Consider the following 27303-nt stretch of genomic DNA (forward strand, 5'->3'; position numbering starts at 1 on the left):
GAATTGTGATCCTCAGATCTCAGCCTCCTGAGTAGCTAGGATTTTTTTTATTGTGAAAATACCATACAGAGGGGTTACAATTATTTGGGCAAGGTAATGAGTACATTTCTTATCCAGCATTGTTGCCTCATCCTTTGTTTTCCCTTTCCATCCCCATCTCTCCCTCCCACCTCCCCCCAAAGTTGTAAAGTTCGTTTTTCGACATAACATCTTATATATCTCATTGTTGCAATGGGTCCACCTGTATCCCTATTTAAAAGATTTGTTTTTTCCCTTCCCCTCCACAAATTACACCAACATCATATACAGGGAAAGCAGGGATTATACCGTGGGGGAGGGACATACAAAGCATCAAAGAAATCATCTTATAAATATGTTAGAAACAATTGCATGAAAAAAAACATTTGAATATTTATCATGGGGTTAATTTCCCTAACATCAACTTATCTGACCTTTTCTGCTTGACTCAGACATATTCTAGTTATTGCAAATAAGGGAAACCATGGGACCTATGTTTCTTTGGGCCTGGCTTACTTCACTTAATGTAATTTTTTCCAAGTCTTTCCATTTCCTAACAAATGGGGCAATGTCATTCTTTCTGATGGAGGCATAGAATTCCATTGTGTATATATACCACATTTTCTTGATCCATTCATCTACTGAGGGGCATCTGGGTTGGTTCCATATCTTAGCTATGGTAAATAATGCTGCAATAAATATAGTTATGCTGGTAGCTTTAGTATGGTCTTGTTTGTGATCATTTGGGTAAATGCACAAAAGTGGGATTGCTGGGTCATAGGGGAGCTCTATGTGGAGTCTTTTGAGGAACCTCCATGCTGTTTTCCAAGTTTTGAACAAGTTTATACTCCCTCCAACAATGCAGTAAGGTTCCCTTCTGTCCGCCTCCCCTCCAGCATCTGTTGTTATTAGAGTTCTTGATTATAGCCATTCTAACTGGGGTGAGGTGGTATCTCAATGTTGTTTTGATTTGCATTTCTTTTATGGCTAGGGAGGTGGAGCATTTCTTCATGTGTCTATTGGCCATCCTTCTTTCTTCTTCAGAGAAGTTTCTCTTTAAGTCTTTAGCCCACTTATTTATTGGGCAGTCATTTCTTTGAAGATTTGTTGTTGGGGGATTTAATTTTTTGAGTTCCAGGTATATTAGAAATGAGATCCTTGTCTGTTGTATGGCTAGTGAAGATCTTCTCCCAATCTGTGGGCTTTCTACTGATCTTGCTAGCTATGTCCTTTGCCATGCAGAAGCTCTGCAATTTTATATAATCCCATTTGTTCAACCTTTCTTTGATTTGTTGTGTTTCTGGGTCTCTATTAAGAAAATTTGGGCCTGTGCCTAGGAGACCTAGGGTTTCTCCTATTCCATCCTGTAATGTTTTCAGAGTGTCTGCTTTGACTCTGAGGTCTTTGATCCATTTGGAGTTGATTCTGGTGCAGGGTGATATATAAGGATCTAGCTTTAGTTTTCTACAAGCGATTAACCAATTTTGCCAGCACCATTGACTGAAGAGGCTGTCTTTCTTCCATTCTAATTTTTAGCTCCCTTATCAAAGATTAGATGGCTATAGGTCTGTGGGTTCATTTCTGGGTTTTCAATTCTATTCCATTGGTCCTGAGGTCTGTTCTTGTGCCAGTACCAAGCTGTTTTGATTACCTTGGCTTTATAGTAGAGTTTGAAATTTGGTATTGATATTCCTCTAGCACTGTTCTTTCTGTTAAGGATCGTTTTTGCTATTCGGGGTCTTTTATTGTTCCATATGAGTTTTTGGATTGCCTCTTCTATTTCCTTGAAGAATGAGGTTGGAATATGGATAGGTAGCTAGGATTATAGGCCTGAGCCACTGCACCCAGCTACTTTGCATGTTTTATATCTTTAAATTTTGTATCTTAGACATTTGGGAATTTTCCAAATTGCTGTGTCCACCTGTGGGTCTGTGCCATCCTGTGCTTTGCAAAGCTTGCCCATTATCCCCAATAGCAGCATGTAGGATCCTTTGGTCCACCTTCCCCACCCATGGTCCAGGCAGCAACAGCTGCTGCTTAGTGGATAGTTTGGGCACTTTACTGGGCACCCTATTTTAAGTTTGTTTCCTGCTCCTGTGAAATGTTACTTTGGATGCATCTCAGATGAAGCCGTGTGAGCCCATTGAGCCTGAGCTATGGCTTAGTCTGGAAGTTGGTGCCATGTCAGAGACTTTCACTGGACTCTGAAGGGAATCCTGTGTGATAGTTCTTAATGGCACTTTTCACAGATGTGGGCCAGATTCAGAGTTCTGTGATTTTCTTTATTCTCCTGTTTTCTGTCTCGTTCCTATTAAATGGAACTCAAGCTACTTGAATGCTGCAATCTTCTTTATATTACATCTCGCTTTCTGCTCCTCTTCTCAGATTGGACTTGATAAGGCTGTGTCCTTAGATTTGTCCTCCGCCTCAGCCCTTAACCTTGTCACCCTCCTGACAGTGCTTCGTGTTTCCTCCTCTCATCTTCCCGCAGCCCTGCACACCTCTTCCTTCCGCCAAAGCTCACGGTGCTTCATTGCCACCCAAAGTCTTGTTCCTTGTCTCACAGCATTAGTGTCACTCAGGCCTGTCAGACATGCAGACTCTTAGGTCCCAGGCTTTCCACAGGGCCAATGTGCACATTCCAGTTTGTGAAGCTCTGTTCCACATTGTGCTCTGCTCCAGCCCTAGAGGGGCTCAGTTTATGGGAAGAATACTGGATTCTAGAAATACTTTCCAAGTTTTTACTTCTTTAGAAGGTGACTATACAATGGTTAATAGATTAGTGAAGATTCTAGTAGGTCAGTAGAGGACCTCGTTTCTTCTGTTATGTGCAGTTGCAGCATTGGACATACCTTAGACCAGAGTGACAGGTGCTTTATTGAAGGCAAGTCTCATCATGTCCTTAGGTATGAGAAGCCCCCCTGGAATGCTGAGGATTAAAAGGGATAGGGAAAGGGTATGGGCTATGGACTCCGTAGCCAAGTGGCACAAGCCCAGGAGGCTGCGTGGAAGAAAATGTGAGATTGTAAACTAGCAGATTTACGCGGATTCCATCCCAGGCTCCCACCTTTCCTTCCTCTGTCTGCATTCTCTCCTGCACTGGTATTGGTGGGAGCTTTATCTGTGGTGACCCTCCTCACTTTTTTAGATTTGTTAGCTATACCCATAGATTATATAAAGTAATTGTGTATACAAACATACACAGACACACACACACAATTTGCTCACTATAGCATCAGAGAAATGTGATGTTTTGGGTAGGGAGGAAGAGATATCATAGCTATCTAAATGCAAAAGGCTTAAAAAAGAAAGTGTTCACTCAGACTGTACCCAATCTGGCATCGTTGGAAAAGACTATCCTTTTGCATGAGGATTGGTTATTTGTTGTACATTTTGGTTACTGATTGGAATATTTGGGATAGGAAGCTTGGAAGATGTTCACTTGCACTGCTTACGTAGTGCCAAGGTATGCCCCATTTTGCTTAATGAAAGGGGGCCTCTGTCTCATGCATCAGGTGCTCTGACCGGGCCATCCCCACAGCGGGCCTGTGTTGGTGAGTATAAGCACAAATGGCCTGCAGGATTTTGTTTCACCCTAGAAGCTTCTCATGATAGAAGAACCTGACACCGGAAACACATGGAAACTGGATCTTGGGTTTCAGATCTTGTTCAAATGGTGGCAAATTGAGAACTGAAAAGTGTCAGACATGGAAAACTGTAATTACTTAAATGGGTAAGCGGAGCAGTGGAAAAACATGTTTAACTTAGAAAAATAAAGAAGTTGGTGAGTTTCTTAGACATTTGCCATTAGCAGGAAACACTTTTAATAAGCATCTATATGAATATCTATATGTATATATATATATATATATATATATATATATATATAGATAGATAGATAGATACAGATATAGATATTTGTAAGTTGGCCAGATTATCTGACTCAGACCTTTGTCCTGGTAATCTGCACTTCGATGTGCAAAAATAGCCCCAGTTGAAATGTGCTGGTCAGGTTATTGAGTGAACTAGAAGTTGGTGAGAAGTTCATTATGTTTGAAAATATTTGCCTAAAACACCAAAATTATTTTCTTTCATCATGAATGTATAACAGTGGGCATGAGATTCCTGTGATGACTCAGGGTGCTCCTGTGGGTTTTGGACGGCACCTTAGAAGGCCTTGAGCTGGCCTGGTTGATACCTTTAAAATTGAGGGTTAATTGAGCCTGGCACTGGTGGCTCATGTGTGTTAATCCTAGCTACTCAGGAGTAAGTCCGGGCAGGAAAGTCCCTGAGATTCTTAACTCCAATAAACCACCAGAAAACTGGAAGTGACGTTGTGGCTCATGTGGTAGAGTGCTAGCCTTGAGCTTAAGCGCTAAGGGACAACACCCAGGCCCAGAGTTCAGGCCCCACAACCAACCAACCAATAAATAAATAAGTAAAATATTGAGGGTTAGCGTTAGATGGCATCCTCCTGGCTGTCACCGTGCTTTGACACGGCAAACCGAATCTAGTATGGCCTTGAGCTTTGCAGCCAAGTATGCTTTCTTGAAGGTTTTCATTCATTTTGTTTCAAAGCTTAGTTATGTGGTGATGTAAATATTTGGTTTTTTGGCTGGAGGCTGGTGGCTCCCACCTGTATTTCTAGCTAGTTGGGAGGCAGAGATCAAGAGGATTCTGGCTTGATGCCAGTTCAGTCAAAAAGTTTACCAGACCCTATCTCACTAATACTGGATATGATATAATGGTGTGCTTCTGTCCTTGTAGCTTCTGTCCTTGTGTGGGAAACGGAAATTTGGAAGTTTTTTGAGGCTGGTCCTGGCAAGAAAGTTTGTGAGGTCCCATCTCAACAGAAAAAATGGACATGGTTGGGCATTCCTGTTATCCCAGCTACAACAGGAAACATAAATAGAACTGTGGTCAAGGCTGGTTTGGGGCAAAAGTGAGACCTAATCTCAAAAATAACCTGTGCAAAAAGGGCTGGAATCATGGCTCATTAAGTAAAATATTGGCCTAGCAAACGTGAAGCCCAGAATTCAAACCCCAGAACCATAAAACAGAACAAGCTACAACCTTTTCCTCCCTCTAGCAGCATTTTCCGAATGTAATACACACAACCTTATTTTTCTGCTGTGAGAACAGTCTAAACTATGACAGTTTATTTACTGCAGGACTTCTCAGAGCCATCGATTGCTAATATTTCCCTTGACACTGTTAGCATGACATATAGTTTCTGAAACTTACTTTAACTTTACTTTGTCTTACCCTCTTTTCTGGAGAGAATGTTTACCCAAAAAGATAGTTTAAGAAATGATAGTTTACCATTTTCCAGTGTTTTTTCTTTCACTCATTACTTCCACAGTCCTGAGACACAGATGGTTTTGTGCCCTTTTGGTGAAGGGAGCAAATGAGGATCATCAGAATTCAGAGCACCCAGGGCTGCCAGTAGTCTTTTCTCTGTGTGCTGAGGCCTTCATATTTGTAGGAGACACTTAGTCCTTGTATGGCAGAGCTGTCTACTGGCAGGGGACATCAGAGTGACATCCTGAGCTGAAGTTCCTCTGTGCTGTGGCTGGTCTCCATTGAGGTGGAGGCATTCTGATGCCAGTTGACAAGGGTGAGAGGTGCCTTCACATAACTTCTTTGAAGTGATGGCGGAGGCAGCCCCAGGTAGGCTTTCAGATGGGAGCATTGCGAGGTACCCAGTGGTGGTGCACGTGTGTTTTCCTCTTTCCCTTTGTGCATTATGGTATTATGTCATGTTTTGCTCTTTTTGCAGAAAGAAATCCAAGCCATGAGTCAGTGCAGCCATCCCAACGTAGTGACCTATTACACCTCATTTGTGGTAAAAGATGAACTTTGGCTGGTCATGAAATTACTAAGTGGAGGTAAGTGGGTTTTGTGGTTGCTTGCTGGTTTTCCTTTTGTCCCCTTCTTTAGGGGAAGTGTGTGCCAAATGAGATGTTGGATTTGACTCTTCTCTTTCCTGGGCTTCTAAGATTTGTTATCTAAAGAAGGAAGTCCAGGTTTATTAATATAAGATTTCAAAGCCTTTCATAATGGGCTTCTACTTCTTGGAATATCCATGTCCTATATCCACATTTTAAATACCTCCAGGTAGGTTAGGTGAGGCTCAGGCACCACGTTGTGTGTTCCATGCTTCTGGCCTTTTCCCGGTGAATCTCTTCAGCCTTAATTGTCTCTTCTTCCTTTACCTGCACTCAAGCCATGAAAGATCACCTCTTCCTTCACCACTTATTCTCTTCAAAACCATTAGCCAGTTTTACCTCTCCCTCCCTTCCTCCCTTCTTTCTTCCTTCCCTTCCTCCCTTCTTTCTTCCCTCCTTCCCTCCCTCTCTTCCCTCCTTCCTCCTTCCCTCCCTGCCTCCCTCCCTCCCTTTTTTCTCCTCTTCTTCCTCCTCCTCTTCTGAGTGTGTGTGTGTGTGTGTGTGTGTGTGTGTGTGTGTGTGTGTGCATTCAGTTCTAGGGTTTGAATGCAGAGCCTAGGTGCTGTGTGTGAGCTTTTTAAATTTAAAAAAATTTTTTTTGTGGTCAGCCACAGCTCTACTTCTGGCTTTTTGGTCATTAATTGGATTACAGGTGTGAGCCATTAGCACCCCATCTCTTCCTCCTCCTCCTTCTCCTTCTCCTTCTCCTCCTTCCCCTCTTCCTCCTCCCCCTCCTCTTCCCCCTCCTCCTCCTCCTCTTCTTCTTCCTCCTATTCCTCCTCCTCCTCCTCTTCCTTCTCCTCCTCTCCTCCTTCTCCTCCTCCTCCTCCTCCTCCTCCTTCTCCTCCTCTCCTCCTCCTCCTCCTCCTCCTCCTCCTCCTCCTTCTCCTCTTCTCCTTCTCCTCCTCTCCTCCTCCTTCTCCTCCTCTCCTCCTCCTCCTCTTCCTCCTTCTCCTCCTCTTCTTCTTCTTCTTCTTCTTTGTCTCATTCTACCTTCTTCCTTTTTCCTTCTTTCTTTTGTCTTTTTTTCGCAGTGCTGAGCATGAATCCAGGGCCTCAGAAGTGCCAGGCAAGCACTCTCTTGTGCTGACTACATTCCTAGTGCAGTGCAGTGTTGCCTCTTAAAACTCATTTCCTTCTCCTTCTCTTCCACCTCTTCCCCTCTTTCTCTTGTTCTCCTTCCTCATCTTCTTTCATCTTCTTTCTCCCTTTCTTTTTGTGCTAATACTAGACTTGAAGTCTAGGACTTAAACTCTAAGCCTAGGTACTGTCTCTTAGTTTTTCTCATTAAAGGCTGGCACTCTTACCACTTGAGCCACGGCTCCACTTCCAGCTCTTCGGTAATTAATTGGAGATAAGAGTCTCAGGGACTTTCCTGCCTGTGCTGGCTTCAAACCTTCATGTTCATATCTCGGCCTCTGAATAGCTAAATGAGCCATTGGAAGTCAGATCATTAAAAATATGCATATTTTATCTGCAAAAAGGGGTTGCTTTGAACTCTTTTAAAACATTGTTCAGTACTTAGTGCATTGTAATATACAAGATCATTTTAGTGTTGCTCTAATATTAAAACTTTCTGAGAAGGAAGATGTGTAGCTAGTATGACTGAGGGACTGAGTTTCTGTTTAGTCTTACTTCACTCATATTTAAATCACCCCACATGGCTAGTGACTATGCTTTCAGACATGAGACTGCAGGCTCAAGCATGTGGACTGTTCTTTCGTTTGAAGAAAGAACTATAGTATACTTGGACTCTCTGAACCTGGTGTTCAGTGGGTGCTCAGTTGACTTGGAGAGAAATGTGTGTTGAGTGTTTACTTATGTGGTGATCAGAAGGGATATCATTACCCTTTCTCTCCCTCCCTCTCTTTCTCCCTCCCTCCCTTTCTTCCTTTATTCCTTCTTCATATATGTGTGTGTGTGTGTGTATACATATGCTTTTTATTGTAAAAATTACTGTACAGAGGGATTATAGTTACATGAGTAAAGTAATGAGTACATTTCCTATCGAGCATTGTCACCTCCTTTGTTTTTCCCCTATCATCCCTTCCCTTCCCACCTTCCCAACTCCTCCCCCCACCTCCGAAATTTCTGACATCATGTAAGTTATTGTCAGTTTAATTGACATGGCTCTTTCTTGTCCATGTACTCAACATCAGTGAGAGAGGGACTGAGAAAAACCATTAACTTTATTATTAACAGTTATGCTATGGTGAGATCCTGTTCAAGAAAATTCACTTACTTATCTCATTTGACCTTGACTACATCCCTAAATTCAAGGGAGCAACCTGACCAAGGTCACACACATAGTAATTGCTGCTGCTACTGCTGCTGCTGGATTTTGAGACTGAAGGACTGTCAACTTTAAAGTTGTGCTATACTCCAACTCACTTAAAATATCTAAGTGACTTCCTTAGCTCTCTGTGGGTTACATCCTCTGTGTGTAGTCCTGAGGGATGAGGGATAGTTTAGGACTAGAAGTGATCATTCTGTATAGCCCAAAGAAAGCCAAAGCTTATAGTACACATTTCAAGTTTCTTCTTTTTAAAGAATCTCTTGGATTAAGCCAGAGGCTCAGAAATGAGATGAAGAACATATTATAATGGGTTTACCCATAGGGAACACGGAGAACTTAGCTGTTTCCTTCCCAGTCCTCCTCAGTCCTAGTAATCTTTGTTTCCTTGAGTGTCTGCTTTAGTTTTTGATTGAACATGAAAGATAAAAGAGGAAAAGAAAGGCTATAAAGTCTGCACCAAAATATTGAGAGCTGGGGCGATTCCTTCTTTCTATGGAGGACTGTGCTTTCCATAAATTAAATGGTACAATATAAAAGGATTTCATCATTGACATTTCCTTCCATGTGTTAAATGTAACTCCATCGCTCTATTGCTCTCTCTTTTGCTCTCTCTATTGTTCTTTCTTACTCTCCATACAACATAATCTCGTTCTTAATGGCTGAGTAAAACTCTTACGGTATAAGTATACCACCTTTTCCCATCTTGGTTGAATCCATAGTTTGGATATAGAATAATGCTGTGAGAAACTTAAGGATACAGACATTTCTGTAGTAAATTGACCGATTCGTTTATGTTTATACTCAGAAGCAGTGCAACTGTATCATACAGAAGTTCAATTTTTTAAGTTTTTTTGAGCAACTCTCATACTGATTTCTGTAGTGGCTGCAGTCATTTACATTCTTAACAGTAGTGAATAAGGGCTCCTTCCCCATCTTCCCCATCCTCCCAATATTTCCTTGTTTCCTTGATGATGCCAATTCTGACTGAGGTTAGATGGAAACACCAGGGAGTTTTTATTTTTGCTTCCCTGATAGCTACAGGTTGTTGAACATTTTTTCTCTCATGTATTTATTGGCTGTATTTATTATTTATTTACAAAGTGTTCAGTTCCATTTCTTATTTATTGATTGGCTCATTTGCTTCTCTTTTTTCTTTTCACTAACTTTTAAGTTTCTTATAAATTCTAGGTTTTTCTCACATTCTCTAGGCTGTCTTTTTACTCTATTGTTTCCAGTGACCTGCATGAACTTTTTAACTGGACACAATCATATTTTTTTTGTCAATTCTTGCTTTTATTTCCTAAGCTATTGTAGTCTTCTTTCTTTCTTCCTCTCTTCCTTCTCATTATTTCTCTTTCCTTTTTTCTTTTTCTCTTTCTTTTTATCTCATTTTCTCTTTCCTCTTTCTTTTTCTCCTCCCTCCCTCCCTCCCTCCCTCCCTCCCTCCCTCCCTCCCTCCCTTCCTTCCTTCCTTCCTTCCTTCCCTCCCTCCCTGTTTTTTGTTCTTGTTCTTGTTCCTTTTTGTGTAGGCTCTGAGCCTTATCTTGAGCTTTTTTTGACCAAGGCTAATGCTTTACTACTGGGGCCACAGTGCTACTTTGAGTTTTTTGGTGGTGGTTAATTAGAGATAAGAATGTCACAGATTTTCCTGCCTCTGCTGGCTTGAACCTTGATCCTCAGATTTCAACCTCCTGAGAGGTGAGAGGTGTGAACCACTGTGCCTAGTGATATTGTATTCTTTTTTTTTTTTTTTGGGTCCGGTCGTGGGGCCTGAACTCTGGGCCTGGGCACTGTCCCTCAGCTCTTCAGCTCAAGGCTAGCGCTCTACCACTTGAGCCACAGCGCCACTTCCGGCTTTTTTCTTTTTGCTTATGTGGTGCTGTGGAATCGAACCCAGGGCCTCAGGCATGCAAGGCAAGCGCTCTACCACTGAGCTACCTTCCCAGCGCCCTGATATTGTATTCTTATTGGGATAGTTCTTGCCTGTGTCTGTTTTCTCTCTGCCTTCCTCTAGTAGTTTCAGAATTCCAGGCCCTCCTTAAAGTCTTTTACTCTTCTTCTTCTTCCTCCTCTTCTTCCTCTTCCTCCTCCCCCTCCCCTTCTTCCTCTTCCTCCTCTCCCCCCTCCTCCTCCTCTTCTTCTTCAGCCACAGTGCCACTTCACCTTTTTTTGGTTACTTTTTTTTTTATTACATATATATATATATGTATTATTTTTTTGGTCATGGGGCCTGAACTCCTGGCCTGGGTGCCATCCCTCAGCTCTTCTACCACTTGAGCCACAGCACCACTTCTAGCTTTTTCTGCTTATGTGGTGCTGAGGAATCAAACCAGGGCCTTATGCATGCCAGGCAAGTGCTCTACCAGTGAGCCACCTTCCAAGCTCCCTTACTATATATTTTATGGTAAAGATACTGTACAGAGGGGGTACAGTTACATGAGTGAGATAATGTACATTTCCTATCAAGCATTGTTACTTCCTCCTTTGTTTTTCCCCTACCATAGCTTCCCTCCCTGCCCTCCCCAATTCCTCCCTCCCCTCCATGAAGTTGTAAAGTTTGTTTTCAACATAGTGTCTTGTACATCTCATTGTTACAAGGGATCAACCTGTATCCTTATTTAAGCATTTTGTTTTTTCCCTTCCCCTACCCAAATTAGAGAAATGTATATACAAGATGAAGGACACCAGAATCAAATACAGTGAAAACAGGGGTATACCATGGGGGAAGAACATACAAAAGAAACAAAAAAAATTACATAGTATATTATAAATACATTAAAAACAACAGCAAGAAAGATAAAACCTCTTGTGTCCTTAACTTGGGGTGCATTTCACTTAGCATTTTCTTATATGGTCATATGTACCTTTCTGCTTCTACTAGACGTATACTAGTTATTCCAAATTAAAAAAACCATGGGACCTATGTTTCTTCGGGCCTGCTGTACTTCACTTAATATAATTTTTCCAAGTCTTTCCATTTCCTAACAAATGGGGCAATGTCATTCTTTCTAATGGAGGTATAGAATTTCATTATATATATATATATATATATATATATGTGTACGTATATATATATATATATATATATATAATATATATATATAAACATTTCCTTGATCTATCCATTTACTAAGGGGCATCTGGGTTGGTTCCATATCTTAGTTATGGTGAATATTGCTGTGATAAACATAGTTGTGCTCATAGCTTTAGTATGACCTTGTGATGATTTGGGTAAATGCATGTCAGGTTTATTGGTGGCAAGAGTCTTACAGAATTTCCTGCCCAGGCTGGTTTCAAACATTGATGCTCAGATCTCAGCTTCCTGAGTAGTTAGGATTACAGGAGTGAGTTACCAGAGCCCAGCTCTTTGACACAATTTGGGTTGACTTTTCTACAAGATGAACAATAGGAATATAGTTTCAGTCTCCTTCATGTAGATACCCAGTTTTCTCAGCACCATTTATTAAAGAAGGGGGTCTTTTTTCTTTCTTTCTTTCTTTCTTTTTTTTTTTGGTCAGTCATGGGGCTTGAACTCTGGGCTTGGGTGCTCTCCCTGTGCTCTTCAGCTCAAGGCAAGCGCTCTACAGCTTGAGTCACAGTGCAACTTCCGGTTTTCTACTGGTTTATTGGAGATCAGAGTCTCACGGACTTTCCTGCGTGGGCTGAGTTTGAGCCACGATCCTCAGATCTCAGCCTCCTGAGTAGCTAGGATTACAGGCATGAGCCACTGGTGCCCAGCAAAGGTGGGGGGGGGTGAAGGGGGGGTATCTTTTTTTCTTATGTATGGTTTTTGGATCTTTGTGAAGAATCAGTACAGTATGTACCGTATTATTTTATATCTACTGGTCTCTTTCCTTGACCAATATGTCTTTTTTTCTTTGCTGTGTTTTCTTATTATACTTCTGTGGTATAGTTTGAAGTCAAGTATGTATGATAAGTCTGCTAGTATTGCTTGTTATTGTTTAGGATTGCTTTGGCTCATCTTTTTGTGTTTCCATGTAAACTTTAGAATTCCCCCCTTATTTTAATAAAGAATAGCATTGAAATTTTGATGGTAGTTGCACTGAATATTTATGTTGCCTATGGACGTGTACTCATTTTAACATTATCAATTCTGCCAATCCATCATTTGGCTGATCTTTTCTATTTTCTGGTGCCTTCCACAATTCCTTTCTTTAATACTTCATACTTTTCATTATAAAAATCTTTAACATTTGGCTAAGCATATGTATGGATACTTTATTTTGCTTTTTTTTTTTTCGGTCATGGGGCTTGAACTCTGGGCCTAGCTCTTAAGCTCAAGGTTAACACACTACCACTTGAGCCACAGTGCCACTTCTGGTTTTCTGGTGGTTAATTGGAGATAAGAGTCTCACAGACTTTTTCTGCCTGGGCTGACTTTGAACTGTGATCCTCAGATCTCAGCCTCCTGAGGAGCTAGGATTACAGGCATGAGCCACCAATACCCGGCTTTTATTTTGCTTTTTGAGTCTACTGTAAATGAGATTGTTTTCCTGACTTTTTCTCCCCAGCAAGTTCCTTGTTGGTATACAAAAAAGCTATTGATTTTGTATGTTGATTTTGCATTCTGTAACTTTGCTGAAGGCATTTCTCACATTGAAGTGTTTTCTGTTTAGGGTCTTTTAAGTACAGTATCATATCATTTGCTAACAGGGATATTTTGACTTCTTCCTTCCCTGTTTGAGTCCTGTTTATTTCTTTCTCTTGCCAAGAAGTTTCACCAGCTCAGAGAAAACAAGAGTTCTGATGACTGGATCCTGATTAGTTTCAAATACTCTGTTTAAGTTGGTGATTTTAATCCCAATTAACCTTTCACTTTTATAGACTTGAAAATGTCTGTTGTCTTTTCTTATAGAAAATTCATTATTGAATTTAGGAGTTCAATCCAGCCCCCTAGGTCTATAGGTAAGAAGAATAGATTTTCAACAGGTTTCCACAGGTAATGGGAACACTGGGTAATAGGGACTTTTGTTTGTTTTTCTTTCAGCAGGCCAGAAATGCACATATATCTGGTATATTATATTCTCCCTTTTTTCCTCTGAAATTTTCCAAATAACATTCAAGGTTAAATGTATGAACAGATTATTTATCTCTCTAAAGAGGAAAATATGCATCTATTTTTTTTCTATAACATCTATCACATTGAATCTCCTAATGAAGCTGGTAGCTAATCTGGTACAGTAGTATCTGATGGGGAAACTCAATCATCTTAGCTAATAATGGAGCACCTACAGCCAAATTCAAGTCTTGAGGCAGGCCATTTGTTAACTCTTCAGAAATGTTGAACCTCTGGGTAATTAGTACTTTTAAAATGACTCCGAGGTATGGAATATTAATATGTGTTGAAACATGAAGTCACAATGCCCAGGATACCAATGTACACAGTAACAAAGTGCTAGATAGTTATTTACTTATTTATTTATTATGAAAGTCAAGCACGTGAATCATCAGGTAGATGAAAACAAAGATTGCCTAGAATCATAGAAAGGGATTTCTTTGGTTATAAGCAGAGGTCTAGAGACCACATACTCTCTCTGCCTCCCACTTTCGTTTTAGATGTTAAAGAAGAACTATTAATCATTCTTGCAGCAGTTCACTGCTGTCTTACTCCTGTCCTCCTACTTTTTTCTTTGTTAGCCATCTTAAAGTTTGTTTATAATTGTTTATAATTAAGTAGTACTGAACAATTTTTTTGCCAAAATGTGGTGATAGCAAACCCACCTAGGGTTGTTGTATTAGTCAGGGTTCTCATGAGAAACACAACTGATAGGAACTATGTATATTTTATTATATGCACATATAATTATAGAAGGGTATTTACTAAGTAGGTATGTATGATTGGAGGCTATATGGTTCAACAAATAGCTGTCTGCAATGAGAGAGCTGCAGAACTCAGTCACTGCTAAAGGGGACCAATGATGCAGCCCAAGTGTCAGGGCTGAAGGCCTGGAATCTCTCTGGAGAGAGTTTTACTGGTGTAAGTCTACATTGACAAGCAGAAAAAGCTGAGGTTAGTGTCCTTGGACAATGGTAGCCTCAGTGGATACACATGTTCTAGAAGAGTAGACATTGTACAAGCTAGCTAGCTTTTTCTGTCCATTCACAGTCCATCTGGGCTGCTAGTCTCTTGGATGGCATTGCCCTGAGTGTATTTTTCCCCTCAGTTACTGTAAGTTGTCTCTGGAAACACCTTCATAGATATACTCACAAGTGTACTTTGTTAATCTCTTAGTTATCTCTCAATCAATCAAGTTGAAAACCATGATTAGCCATCATAGCCTTGCACATATTAAGTACATACTTTACCACTGAGCTACACTCCCAAGTCCTTGGTTCCTCAAAGTCTTCTGTTTAAGTTCACACAGTTAGTGTTTTTGCAGTTATAGATTTAGTTTCGTCAGTCATGGGCTGCATTCAATTGTTTGTATGTCTTGGGAATATTCACAGTAAGTAAGCAAAAGTTCTGTTTTGATGTTTGTACTAATGTTCTATTAGTAGAGGATGTCATAATCTGAAATGGGGATGCTTATAAATTCACTTTTTCAATTCTTCTGTTTGCCACTCAGGCTCAATGTTGGATATCATCAAGTACATTGTCAATCGAGGAGAGCACAAGAATGGAGTTCTGGAAGAGGCAATAATAGCAACAATTCTTAAAGAGGTTTTGGAAGGCTTAGACTATCTACACAGAAATGGTCAGATCCACAGGTATAGTGTCTGTAGAATTCAACTCTTCATATACTTAGTTCTAGTTTTTTATGTTGTTATTTGTTTTTTTTCCCCTGAGATAAGGGCTTAAACTCAGTATTTGATGCTTTTGCTCTTTGCCTGGAGCTCTGCCACCTGATCCATTCCTTCAACTCCTAAATCTAGGGATTTTTTTGGTCAGTTTGGGGCTTGGGACTTTGAGGCCCTGGGCACTCTCTGAGCTTTTTTGCTCAAAGCTAGTGCTCTACCACTTGAACCACAGCTCCACTTCTGGCTTTGTGGTAATTCATTGGAGATAAGAGTCTCATAGATGTTCCTGCCCAGGCGGGCTTTGAACTGTGATTCTCAAATCTCAGCCTCCCCATTAGCTAGGGTTGCATGAGGACCTAGGCTCCCTATGAGCCATTGGAGTCAGACCCTAGATCTAGATTTTAAGGAACTTCAAGGAAGCACATGAGAATAAGTTTGGCATTGCTTGTAACTTAGGCTATATAGCTGAGAGGAAAGTATCAGGGCTGAAGATGTAGCTCAGTGGTTGATCCTGTGCTTAGTATGTGGGAGACTCTGCATTTGATCCCCAGTACTAAGAAAAACCAAACCAAAACAAAATTTAAGGATAAAAGGCTAAATTTGGATGGATTATATTGGTATACTTGGGATTGGTTTCTCTATTTTCACTAAAAAAAAAGCTGATTATAAAAAGTGTTAAGTAGACTCATTAAAAATTAGTTAACATAATTACTTTAAGTGCACTCAGTTGAACTGGATACTAGCTTTAATTTTCTAATACAGGCAAGGCTTCATAAATGTTAATTATTTTTGACCTAATGGTGAGAGAAGGAAGAGACACTGATTTCCTCCTTTTTTTTTGTAATATAGAATACTAGTTCTTTGAATAACATAGAATATGAGTGCATGATGCATAGTTGGAGTTTTAACAAATAGAAAACTATTTACCAGTAATACTAGTAATGTACTTATTTTAACCTGAACTATGAGGTATGTATTTAATTACACTATACTGTTCAATACTTAGAAAAAGACTATTACTTTAGAAATCAAATGTACAAATTATTTTTCTTTAAGTGTTGAAATTGCTCTGCATAGTTTCTATGTAGTAAAGAAATGCTATATGGAACTTTATAATCAATCACTGATATCTTTTCAAGGGAGAGATTGATCAAATCATTTTTTTCCCCATGGCTGTAGCTTGAACTCAGGTCTTGGGTGCTTTCTCTGAGCTTTTCCCTTCAGGCATGGTATTCTACCACTTGAGCCCCATTTCTGGCTTTTGGTGGTGGTTAACTGAAGACAAGAGTCTTACAGACTTTCCTACCTGGGCTGGCTTCAAACCTTGATAGTTAGATCTCAGCTTCCAGAATAGCTACAATTACAGGCATGAGATACTGGCACCTGATGATAAAACTAATTTTTAAAAACTCTATGGTTTGGAAAAGCACCACGGGCAAATTTAAGTGAAAGTAGAATGGCTTTACTTACATGAAGCTTTAATTCTTTATGATATGGTAATATTGTGAAATTAGGACTGTTTCTAACTCTGAAACATAAAATAGTCTACTAAGTAATGATTTAATTAAATATAGATAATGATTTCACATAAAGTATCTTTTATTGAAATTGTAATTGTGACCCAGGAGCAAAGTATAAAATGACAGTGTATCTTTGTAACATTTAAAATCTATAATGTAATTTAAATATTCATAAAATAATAATTATGTCAAACAGGCCTTGTGTGCTGTGTTTTAAAGACTTTCTCAGTGAGCCTATGTACTATTTTGTCTGTTCTTTCCAATTCATTCCCCCTTTTTTCATTCTAATAGGGATTTGAAAGCTGGTAATATTCTTCTGGGTGAAGATGGTTCGGTACAAATAGCAGGTAAAGCTGATAAAGATAAAAATGTTTGTTTATAGAACTGTAGCAGTTTCAAGAAAATGTTTAAATTGAATAAAATCATATGCTATCTAAAAAAATGCTTCTCTTTTCGACATGATAAGTATATATAACATGTTTGGGTCTGAAGTATGCCACATTGTCCTGCTGTTTTGATAAGTGTTTCTTGGATCTTCAAGTAAATAATGCTGTTTGAGTACAGAAATTTTGATGAAGAATGATCTTACTTTCAATTTCATTATTTCTATCTGAGAAGGCTTTTAGTCTTGAATATTGCAGATTGAATAATATTTATCTAGCTGCAAAAAAGTAGTTGATGAACTTGAAAATAAAAGTTTGTGCACATTAATTTAAAAGCCTTTTACTTCTGAAGAGGTGGCTGAGGAGGTATAACTCTTAAAATTTAAGGCTTCTTTTGTACTTAACTGTATCTGATATGGCAGTTTGTGATTGGCTGGTGGGCAGCTGGGGCTGTAGGAAATGATGTTGAGTGACTTTTCATGCTCTATGCTCCAGGCCTCTCATTCTGTTCCTTCAAGTTATCAGAGTATCCTGAAGGCCGGATGAAGGGCAACTGTGTCCATATAAACTCATCCATCCTTTCACCTAAAACTTTCTGTTTGTGGATGCTGTTGGAATGTTTGTCTGGACAGTTCTTTGGCATACTGACTGTGCCTGCCACTGCTGGGTGTTCAGCCTTCTGACTTCCTGGTGTTAGCTTTTATTAGCAGCTTTTGCTAGCACCACCCTCAGTGAAAATCAGTGATCGTGGCTCTGTCATTATGAATGTAGAGGTTTTCCATATTATTTTTTTTTGAGTTGAGGTAGAAAGGTTCTATTTTCTAGCATAGATTTGGGCTCTTTACATACATAGTTGTTATTAAGTTGATCATAGTAACATAATTCCTTTTCCAAGTTTTGTGTCAACTAAGCTGAGGATCTAGTGGTAGTAGAAATGGTAAGTAGAGTTCACAGAAAGCAAACCCCTGACATAGACACAAAGGCTAATAAGCTTTAGCCTGCCTGCCTTCCTGCCTGCTTTCCTTTCCTTTCCCCTTTCCCTTTTCTCTTTCCCCTTTCCCCTTTCCGCTTTTCCTTTTCCCTTTCCCCTTTCCTCTTTTCCTTTTTCCTTTCCCCTTTCCTTCCCTTCCCTTCCTCTCCCTCCCTCCCTCCCTCGCTCTCTCCCTTCCTTCCTTCCTTCCCTTCCTTCCCCTCTCCTCTCTTCTCTCCTCTCCTCTCCTCTCCTCTCCTCTCCTCTCCTCTCCTCTCTCCCCTCCCCTCCCCTCCCCTCCCCTCCCCTCTGCTCCCCTCCGCTCCCTCCCCTCTTCTCCCCTCCCCTCCCCTCTTCTCCCCTCCCCTCCACTCCCCTCCCCTCCCCTCCCCTCCCCCCTCTCATTCTCCCCCCCCCCCCTGTAAGGGGCGGTGGGGTCTGTCCTGGGATCAGCTCTAGGGCCTTGCATTCGGCTTACTCACCAACTACCCTCCCAGCGGAGTCAACCCTGACTTCCTGTTTGCCCCTTCCTCAGTGTCACTGGCCTCTCAGGTAGCCAGGAACACAGGGAGGATTCTGACCTTAGCTTTTGTATTTAGCTAGGCACACTGAGGAGGCTTTTGACTTTTTGTTTGTTTGTTTTAAGGAGTGAAGACATGTTTTGGAAATACAGCGGGAAACTAGAATTTTTTTTAAGTGAAAGCCTCCCATCTCTCTGGAGGACCAGTAATGAAATTGAATTACTTTGAAAAGATACATTTTCTTAAATCCAGTGGTTGGTTTAAGACCACTGAGAGAAACTGTGTATCAGTTAAGCCCCACAAAAGGCTTTTGAATCGAAATTTGACATCCACTGTGTGACTTGAGACATGTCCTTGCATCTTTAAATCCCAGATTGCTCATCTGTGAGATGGATGAGAATGCCTGTTTCAGGCAGGCTCTAATTTCCCTTGCAGCCACTGATTTAAGCTTCAAGTGCCCTGGGTACAGTGTATTTCTTGGAGCTGTAGTGTTCTTGGTGGAGAGGAAGAAGCCATTTTGCCTCCAGTATTTGTCTCATGTAAGCATTTCTGTTAAATTATCATTTTAGCCATCCAGGAGGCAGAGATTGAGAAGGTCATGGCTCCAGAAGAGCAAAAGGACTGGAGCCCTCAGACAAATGGTAGTGTGCCTGCTTGGCAAGAATGAACCCTAAAGAAAAAAAATATTGTCCAAGGCATCTTGATGAACGTGATTGAATTTTTAAGACTCGGAATCATTAGTGTGCTTTTAAAAAAGAAATGTATCTCTATATAATGTTTGCATTAATAATTTTATGTTGTCTATTTTAACAAGAATGTCCAGATTGCACAAGTTTTATGTCACCTAAAGTCTAGATACAGCCCTGCCTGTTGTTGCAAAAATGAAAAAAACTGTATGAAATCAATGATATAAAATGGGCAATGGACAGGAACAGTTCTCTGGGTACAAAATGAAAATGACACTTATTGTAAAGTAAAAGTAACTCTAACTCATAAAACAGGGTGAAGCCAGCACAGGCAGAAAAGGCCATTAAGTCTCTTATCTCCAGTTAGCCACCAAAAAGCTAGAAGTGGAGCTGTGGCTCAGTTGGTAGAGTGCTAGCCTTGAGCAAAAAAAAAGAAGAAAAAAAACTCTCAGGGACAGCACCTACGCCCTGAATGTAAGCCCTAGGACCACCACAAAATTAGAAAAAGAAAAAAGAAAAAGAAATGATTCACTGAACTGCCAATAAGATAAAGCCATTTTAAAACCTTTTATTATGAAAACTTTCAGGCACAATCCACAGAAGAGAGCTTGGGTCCTCTTATTTTCATCCCCTAGCTTGGTCATCCCTTTCCCTGCTACGTTGGCATCTCATGTCATTATTCATAAGGAATTTTGTTTTTCAACTGTCTAGATACCTATAGATGCATATTTTGTCATCACTAAGGCAATGTCTCTTATCCTACAAGTTAGGAACAGCTTGAAAAATTCTTCAACTAAAAAAGCAACAGCTGAAAAAATATTGTGAGCAAAATGCTCAAATAGTCTGTTGTTAAAAGTGCAGACTTTGGTATTAACTAGCTTGGTTGAAATTCCCAAGGCACCAATCAGTAATTCTATGACCTTAGGCAACTTACTCTAAGACTCCTTTCCTTTAACAGGGGATAAAAGTACAACCTGGCTCATGTTTCTCTGTGAATTTGAAGGCAGCTCTTCAGGTCCAGTACTCTTAACAGTAGTGGGCACAGTGGGCAGGCGATGGATATTATCAGGAGCTTGTCTGCTGCTACTACTGTCACGAGTGGTACTGTTGTACCAGCGTGGCTACACTCAGCAGGATCATACTGTGTCTCTCTGCTGTGCCTGGAGATCCTCAGTTTTGTCTTGTACAAGATTTGGCTCTGGGGGACTTGACGAGATAGAAAGAAGAAAACTCACTAATTAATGGAATTTGGAAGAGAACTTTCCTGTAAATCAATCTAACTTCAAGCTGATAAGGAAGTACATGAAGAGTTTTCTTTGGTGATGAAATGATTGTTTCTCCCTAAGAGGGTCAAAATCCCACAGATTGCCTTTGAAGTGCAAAGGCAGGTCAGCCCTGCCTTACTCTGCCGCTTGGTACCCTGCCAGCCTCTTCATCTCATTATTCTTGTCAGATTAATGATCTGAGCTCTTTATTGGGTTCTGGAACACATTGTCCTCTTCTTTTTTCTCAGTTGGGATCCTCCAAGCTAAGGTTTCTTGAGCTTTTCTTTCTGTCTCAATCCTTAGGAGGTTTTCTTCACTGTAGGGGGTAGGTAGTACAAGGTTGCTGGTGGAAGTTGGGGAGTTCAGAAGGTCCCACAGAGCATGGTAATGATAAATGAGTTGGTATATAAAGGGCACAGTGGACAGTTGTCCAGGGTTTTCTTGGCATCCTATTGGTACATACAGCTTCAGGCTTCTGTAATATAAACCAGAACCACCATTTCCGAGCTATAAAGGATAGCCTACTAAGTATTTAAATAAGTGCCATATTTATATCTCTGAAATCGTTACTTACTTAAAATTTCCAGTTTGTCCCTCTTCTCTCACCTGAGCACAATGCTGAATTCACACACAGCTTTTATTTTGTTTTGTTTTAGAATATTAAGTATTTTATGCAGTGTTTAGCATACTATCTACATAAATAAATGAAGACATCTGATTTCATGGTTTTATGTTGACTTAAGATCCAGACATACCTTAAGTGCTCAGAACTTGTCTTATACGGGTGACTTTTTAGATATATTATTATTTAGAAAAAGAAACACATGCCATACATATTCATAGCATTGGAATAGTACCTTTCAAGGAACATACATACCCACAGTTTTTCTTTATTTTTTAATTTGAATTTTATTGTAAAGGTGATATACAGAGGGGTTAGAAGTGTATAAGTCAGGTAATGAGTATATTTCTTTTTAAACAATGTCACTCCCCTCCCTCATTTTCTCCCACTTTTTCCCATCCTACCACCCACCCCCAGGCTGTAAAGTTCATTTCCAACATAGTTTCTAGTGAGTGTCACTGCTGGATTGGTTCACCTTTTGTCCACAGTTTTAATTTAACCACAGAGATGTAGGTTGGGAAGAAATCTTAGACAACATCTACTTTAGTTCCCCTTTTCTCCTTTGTCAAAGTCATAAGAAGCCTATATAACACTGCAGTAAAACCCTAGAGCAGGGAATTTCATTCATCTTCTTTTTCTTTTTTTCAATTTAATTTTTTTTTGTAAAGGTAATATACAGAGGGGTTACACTTATGTAACTCAGAATCACCCCTCCCTCATCTTCTCCCAGTTTTCCCCCTCCCAATCCCCTTCCCCCTAAGTTGTATGGTTCATTTCCAGCATAGTATCTAGTGAGTGTCACTGCTGAATAGGTTTATCCCGTGTCTCATCCTTTCTGTGCTTCCCCTCCACCTCCCAAATCATAATCAACTTGTATATAAGACAAAGGGTACAGAAATCAAATCAGCGATGGAAGGGAATAAACTAAAGGAAAAACAGGAAAAAATAACTGCAAACAGTACAATAACAATAACTCTTCTTTTCATTTCTTGGAGTTCATTTCAGTAAGCATCATTTTATATGGTTATAGGCACATAACTATTGAGCCATTGTCACACACAACTTTTAGAGTTTCAGTTATACCAGGAAGTTATTATTGCGATTGAAATTGTCCCAAATGTGGACCTGGGGATCTAGGAAGTGGATTTTAAATATTTTGCTGGTATCTTTGTCTGGTAATATAGGGGGAATTGGTGGGAGAGACTCACAGAATAGTAGGACTGAAACGGTTTGTCTTGGTTGCTACCTATTATATTTGGGCAAATAATAGATTACTTTTACCAAGACCGTTCATGCCCTTTTCCCTTTGTACATTTATGCCCCATTAGGTTACTTTGTGTAAAAATTAGAAAAGGGATTTTAGTTTGCATTTATGTCTTTGAATGTAGTATATTGCTTAAGAGTATTATTACGTGCTTTTTTTTTTTCTCAAGGCAAGTGCTCTATTGCTTGAGCCACAAAGCACCACTTCCGGTTTCCTAGTGGTTTATTAGAGATAAGAGTCTCACAGACTTTCCTGCGTGGACTGGCTTTGAACAGTGATCCTCAGATCTCAGCCTCCTGAGTAGCTAGGATTACTGGCGTGAGCCACTGGCGTCCGGCTTGTGCATGCATCGTTTTTAAGAGAGAACATTTTTTGTTTTCCTAATAGAAATATCATAATAATTTTTATTTTAAATAAGTTACTAATTGTGCCATACATATATACATTTTCTTTCCCAGAACTTTTTGTGAGACAAGGGAAGATAAATGGGGCTTGGGTTAGATTACAAGAAACACTCAACTTATTATGAACCTAAAAAGAATGTTCTATAGGGCTTACCCACACAGGGCTATTTATAACAGTACAAATTCTGTGAGATGTATATTAATTTCTACTAGCTGTGGATATTAGATCAGTAACTCATGGGTATTGAATGCTCCCTGTGTGTCAAGCTAGTTTTGGGGTGTTGAATGCATCAGGACTTATTTAGTCCTCACTACAACCCACGGTACAGACACGAAAGTGGGGAAGAGCATTGCCAGATCACACATAGGATAAATGGTGGACCCAAACTTCAGACTCAGATTTCCTGACTCAGAGTTTGTCAGTTTGCGTATTTGTGAGGTTTCCAGGGAGAAGACTATAATCTCAGTTTTGGATGGGACACTAGTAGCAGTCACTTGGAATTCTACTCCCCTGCATAAATCCACTATGGCTCAGGGACAACATATTCAGCACCTACTTCCTCCTTGTTTGTTTAAGTTGAAATACACAAAGTCAAGGGTCAGTTATAGGAATATAGGAGAAAAATCACCTTTGGTGTCATGTTCATAGAATTAAGCCCAGTAATGACTCCAAAACCCTTTTTAGCTGCTAAACTAGGTTTGATGTGGTGAAATTGAAACCAGAGGACTACCTACTCAGGGTTAAAAGAAATGGATTTCTTCCTACTATATCTTTTGTGTTTGGAGAACCTTCTACCAATAAACTTGGAGAGGATGGCTTGGCAAATGCAGTATGTTTTACTACACTACATGACGGAAGGGGAGTTGCTGTTTGAAAATCATGCTTTTCCCAAGGCACAGCCTTCTCCTTTGTCTGGCAAGTGACTGAACCTGTTTGTCCAGAATTAATGAGAACGCTATTTTTAACAGGAATTAATATCAAACAAGTCACTTTGGAGTGGTCACTACAAATAATTTCCTCTAGAATTCTTTTAAATAGTGGCCCCTCTTAATGTATTATAAAAGTTGATTTCTGAGGAACTTTATGTATAATAGTGCATGTGGGAGATATCATGCTTATGTTCACATCCTTTTGCGTTTTAGGAATGTATGTGCCGAAGTCTGATGTCTATGTGCCCCACCCCCAAATTCATATGTTGGAGCCCAATTCTCAACATGACAGTGTTAGGAGAGGAGCTTTTGGGAAGTGATTAGGTCATGAGAGCTGAGCTCTCATGATTAGATTGGTGACCTTATAAAAGATCAGAGTGCGCTGCCTTCCTCCTTCCCTGTGTGGTGGGAAAATAAATGAGGAAGGCATTGTATATGAACTTGGGAGCAGGTCTTCACCAGATACTGAATCTGCTGGTGGCTGCATGTGAGACTTTTCTAGTCTGTAGCACTTTGGGAAGCAGATTTCTGTTGCTGTAAGTTACCCCAGGACAAGATGTTTTGCTGTTGTACCCAGAATGGATATACCCAGTGCTTAAGTTTACAAATATTATCCCATCCTTAGATACTCATAACAGAAATATGCTACTAAGCCAAGCAGCCTGGAAATCTAGAAAGTGATCCTCACACCTATCTCCACCTGTCTGGGCCCATCCAAATCAAGCTTACACCATAGACTTTTAAAAGTGCAACGATATGAATTTGGTGGCATCTCTATTTTCTGAGAGGGAGCTTATGTTCTTATCAGCCTTGAATCCAGTTTTACTTCATTTGAAATTTTGGAAATCCCATGACTCAAACTATCAGGAATACTTGTAAAGAGACATCTTATTTCTAATACTTAGGAATTATTCTTAAGGAGCCTGAGGAAGATGTACAAGCTGTCTAAGGTCTTATACTCATAGCTGTTGCATTCTTTTTTCTTTTTCTTTTTTATTGTGGAAATACTGTACAGAGAGGTTACAATTACATGGAAAAGGAAATGAGTACATTTCTTATCAAGCATTGTTGCCTCCTCCTTTGTTTCCCCTTCCCATCCCTTTCCATCTCCATCCCCCCCCCAACCCCGCCACCGAAGTTGTAAAGTTCGTTTTTTGACATAACATCTTGTACATCTCATTGTTGCAATGGGTCTGCCTGTACCCCTATTTAAACAATTTGTTTTTTTCCTTCCCCTCCACAAAGTATACCAACATCAAATACAGTGAAAACAGGGGTTATACTGTGGGGGAGGGACATACAAAGCAAAAAAGAAATCATCTTATAAATATGTTAGAAACAATTGCATGAAAGATAAAAACAATTGAATCCTTATCTTAGGGTTCATTTTGCCTAACATCAACTTATCTAACCATTTCTGCTTGTCTCAGACATATACTAGTCATTGCAAATAAGGGAACCCATGGGACCTATGTTTCTTTGGGCCTGGCTTACTTCACTTAATGTAATTTTTTCCAAGTCTTTCCATTTCCTAACGAATGGGGCAATGCCATTCTTTCTGATGGAGGCATAGATCTATTGTGTATATATACCACATTTTCTTGATCCATTCATCTATTGAGGGCCATCTGGATTAGTTCCATATCTTAGCTATGGTAAATAATGCTGCAATAAACATAGTTGTGCTGGTAGCTTTAGTATGGTCTTGTTTGTGATCATTTGGTAAATGCCCAAAAGTGGGATTGCTGGGCCAGAGGGGAGATCTATGTGGAATTTTTTGAGGAACCTCCATACTGCTTTCCAAAGTGGTTGAACAAGTTTACACTCCCACCAACAATGCAGTAGGGTTCCCTCTGTCCACATCCCCTCCATCATCTGTTGTTGTGAGAGTTCTTGATTTTTGCCATTCTAACTGGGGTGAGGTGGTATCTCAATGTTGTTTTGATTTGCACTTTTTTATGGCTAGTGAAGTGGAGCATTTCTTCATGTGTCTATTGGCCATCCTTCTTTCTTCTTCAGAGAAGTTTCTCTTTAAGTCTTTAGCCCACTTATTTATTGGGCATTCTTTAATGTTCCTTCTGTGTTCTTTGGCTCTGATGAGGTACACTTCAATGGAGCAGGCTAGAGATTGAAGCGGTATGTTGTGTTGTAAGGGGAGAGAGGCGTCACTTTGAGCAAGGCCATATCAACACTGGGTCAACATCAGTGGCAGCATCTGATGAATATAGGCAGCTCTGAAAGGCTTGGAGGCATCTGAATTGGGAAATGCTGGTGGCATCACATTTGTGAGCACTATGGCCCAGAGCATGTTACTCTTTCCAGCCCAGTGACCATGTAGTCTCAGTTTGCACATTTGTGTAATAAGAAAACGCTAGAGCAGCAGCATTTTCAGTCAAAACACATTCCATTTTAGGATTAGTTAACTGTTACTGTTCTGCTTGAAAAAAGGGGGTAGGTCCTTTATTTATTGGGGGTGTTGTGGGGAAGGTTTTCTATACTCTATTTGACCTTCTTTCCTGTTGCTTCAGTCTTTCTCTTTCTTTGCCACATTAATTTCCCAAGAGTTACCGGAGTGAGGAATCTTATGCTGACCTGGCCATATCATTCCCTTCTGGGAAGTTTAAAGGTGAGAGTGATGGAATAAAGCCCCCAATCACAAGCAAAGGCAGGGGAAAGACCTGCCTGTTTTCCATCATCTCCACAAGCATGTCTGCTTTAGCTTGCTATGCTTCTAGATTCCCTCTTGCTTGGCTAACTTTCCTGACTCAATTCGGGACATTTATTCCTTGTGAATTTGTTTTTTCCAATCCTCTTCTCCATAATTTTCTCGCCTTCATGGGTTAAGCCTTCACCTGCTTGCTTGAAAGTTCCCTACATACCCTTACCAGCTAATCTGTGACTAGTAAAACTGAGTCTCTACTTTCCCATTTTACCTTCATACGGGGTAATTCCCAGAGGAAGAAAATCTGAGCGTGCATCTCCACATCCCTAGAGAGTGCCTGGCATATGGTAGGTGTCCTAAACCTTTTGGTCAATGTAATCTGACTAGAGACATGCTAGATGTCCTGCTTCAAGGGCAGATTATAGAAAACAAGTACATGTGGAGTATTTGTACAGAGGGCATGAATGTAAGGCATAGCTGGAATTTCAACTGAGTAAGCATGTATATCAGTTTAACAAGGAGGTGAGGATATTTAAAAATCTAAGGCCCATATACAGCTGCATATTTTCAAAGCTGAAAATAGCCTTTGGATAAATATTTTCACCACTGATTTTGGATATGCTTTGTTTTAGGCAGCTTTGTTTAAGTGATTAATAATCTTAAGGAAGAGTGATGGGGAACAGGAGTTAATAGGCATTGGGTAAACTAGGAAATGTAGTTTAAAGATTCAGGACAAAAGTCTCATATACCAATTTTTATTTTTGGCTTAAGATACAGAATTGATAAACTTCCTTGATTTTGGGGATCTTGATAAACACCAACATTTGGTGAACCATCTAGCTTGAATCAAGAATGCAATCAATTCTGGAAACTTGGCTTTCCATTCCATCTGCACACCATTAGTGGGAAACACTTGTGGGAGATTTTAAGCTACTTTTCATCCTTAACAGCTGCTAGAAGTTGTTAAGCAATAACCTAGGGAAATCTTACTGGGTGAACCCAATGGAGAGGAATAATTCTGCATGGCTCACTTCCTGGAGTTTTCCCTCCACTAT

At 40.1% G+C, this 27303-nt stretch overlaps 1 protein-coding gene across 3 annotated transcripts in view; it reads left to right on the forward strand.

Moving 5' to 3' along the window:
• The window catches only part of Stk39 (serine/threonine kinase 39), a 263115-nt gene that overhangs the window by 59613 nt on the left and 176199 nt on the right, over positions 1-27303 (forward strand). For all 3 annotated transcript variants that reach the window (XM_042694158.1, XM_042694159.1, XM_042694160.1), the window contains exons 3-5: positions 5798-5906; positions 14850-14991; positions 16833-16888. In XM_042694158.1, the coding sequence (XP_042550092.1) occupies positions 5798-5906; positions 14850-14991; positions 16833-16888 (307 nt within the window). The remainder of the gene's footprint in view (positions 1-5797; positions 5907-14849; positions 14992-16832; positions 16889-27303) is intronic.

Source organism: Dipodomys spectabilis, unplaced genomic scaffold, assembly GCF_019054845.1.
Source record: "Dipodomys spectabilis isolate Male_0828 unplaced genomic scaffold, ASM1905484v1 ptg000174l, whole genome shotgun sequence".
NCBI lineage: Eukaryota > Metazoa > Chordata > Mammalia > Rodentia > Heteromyidae > Dipodomys > Dipodomys spectabilis.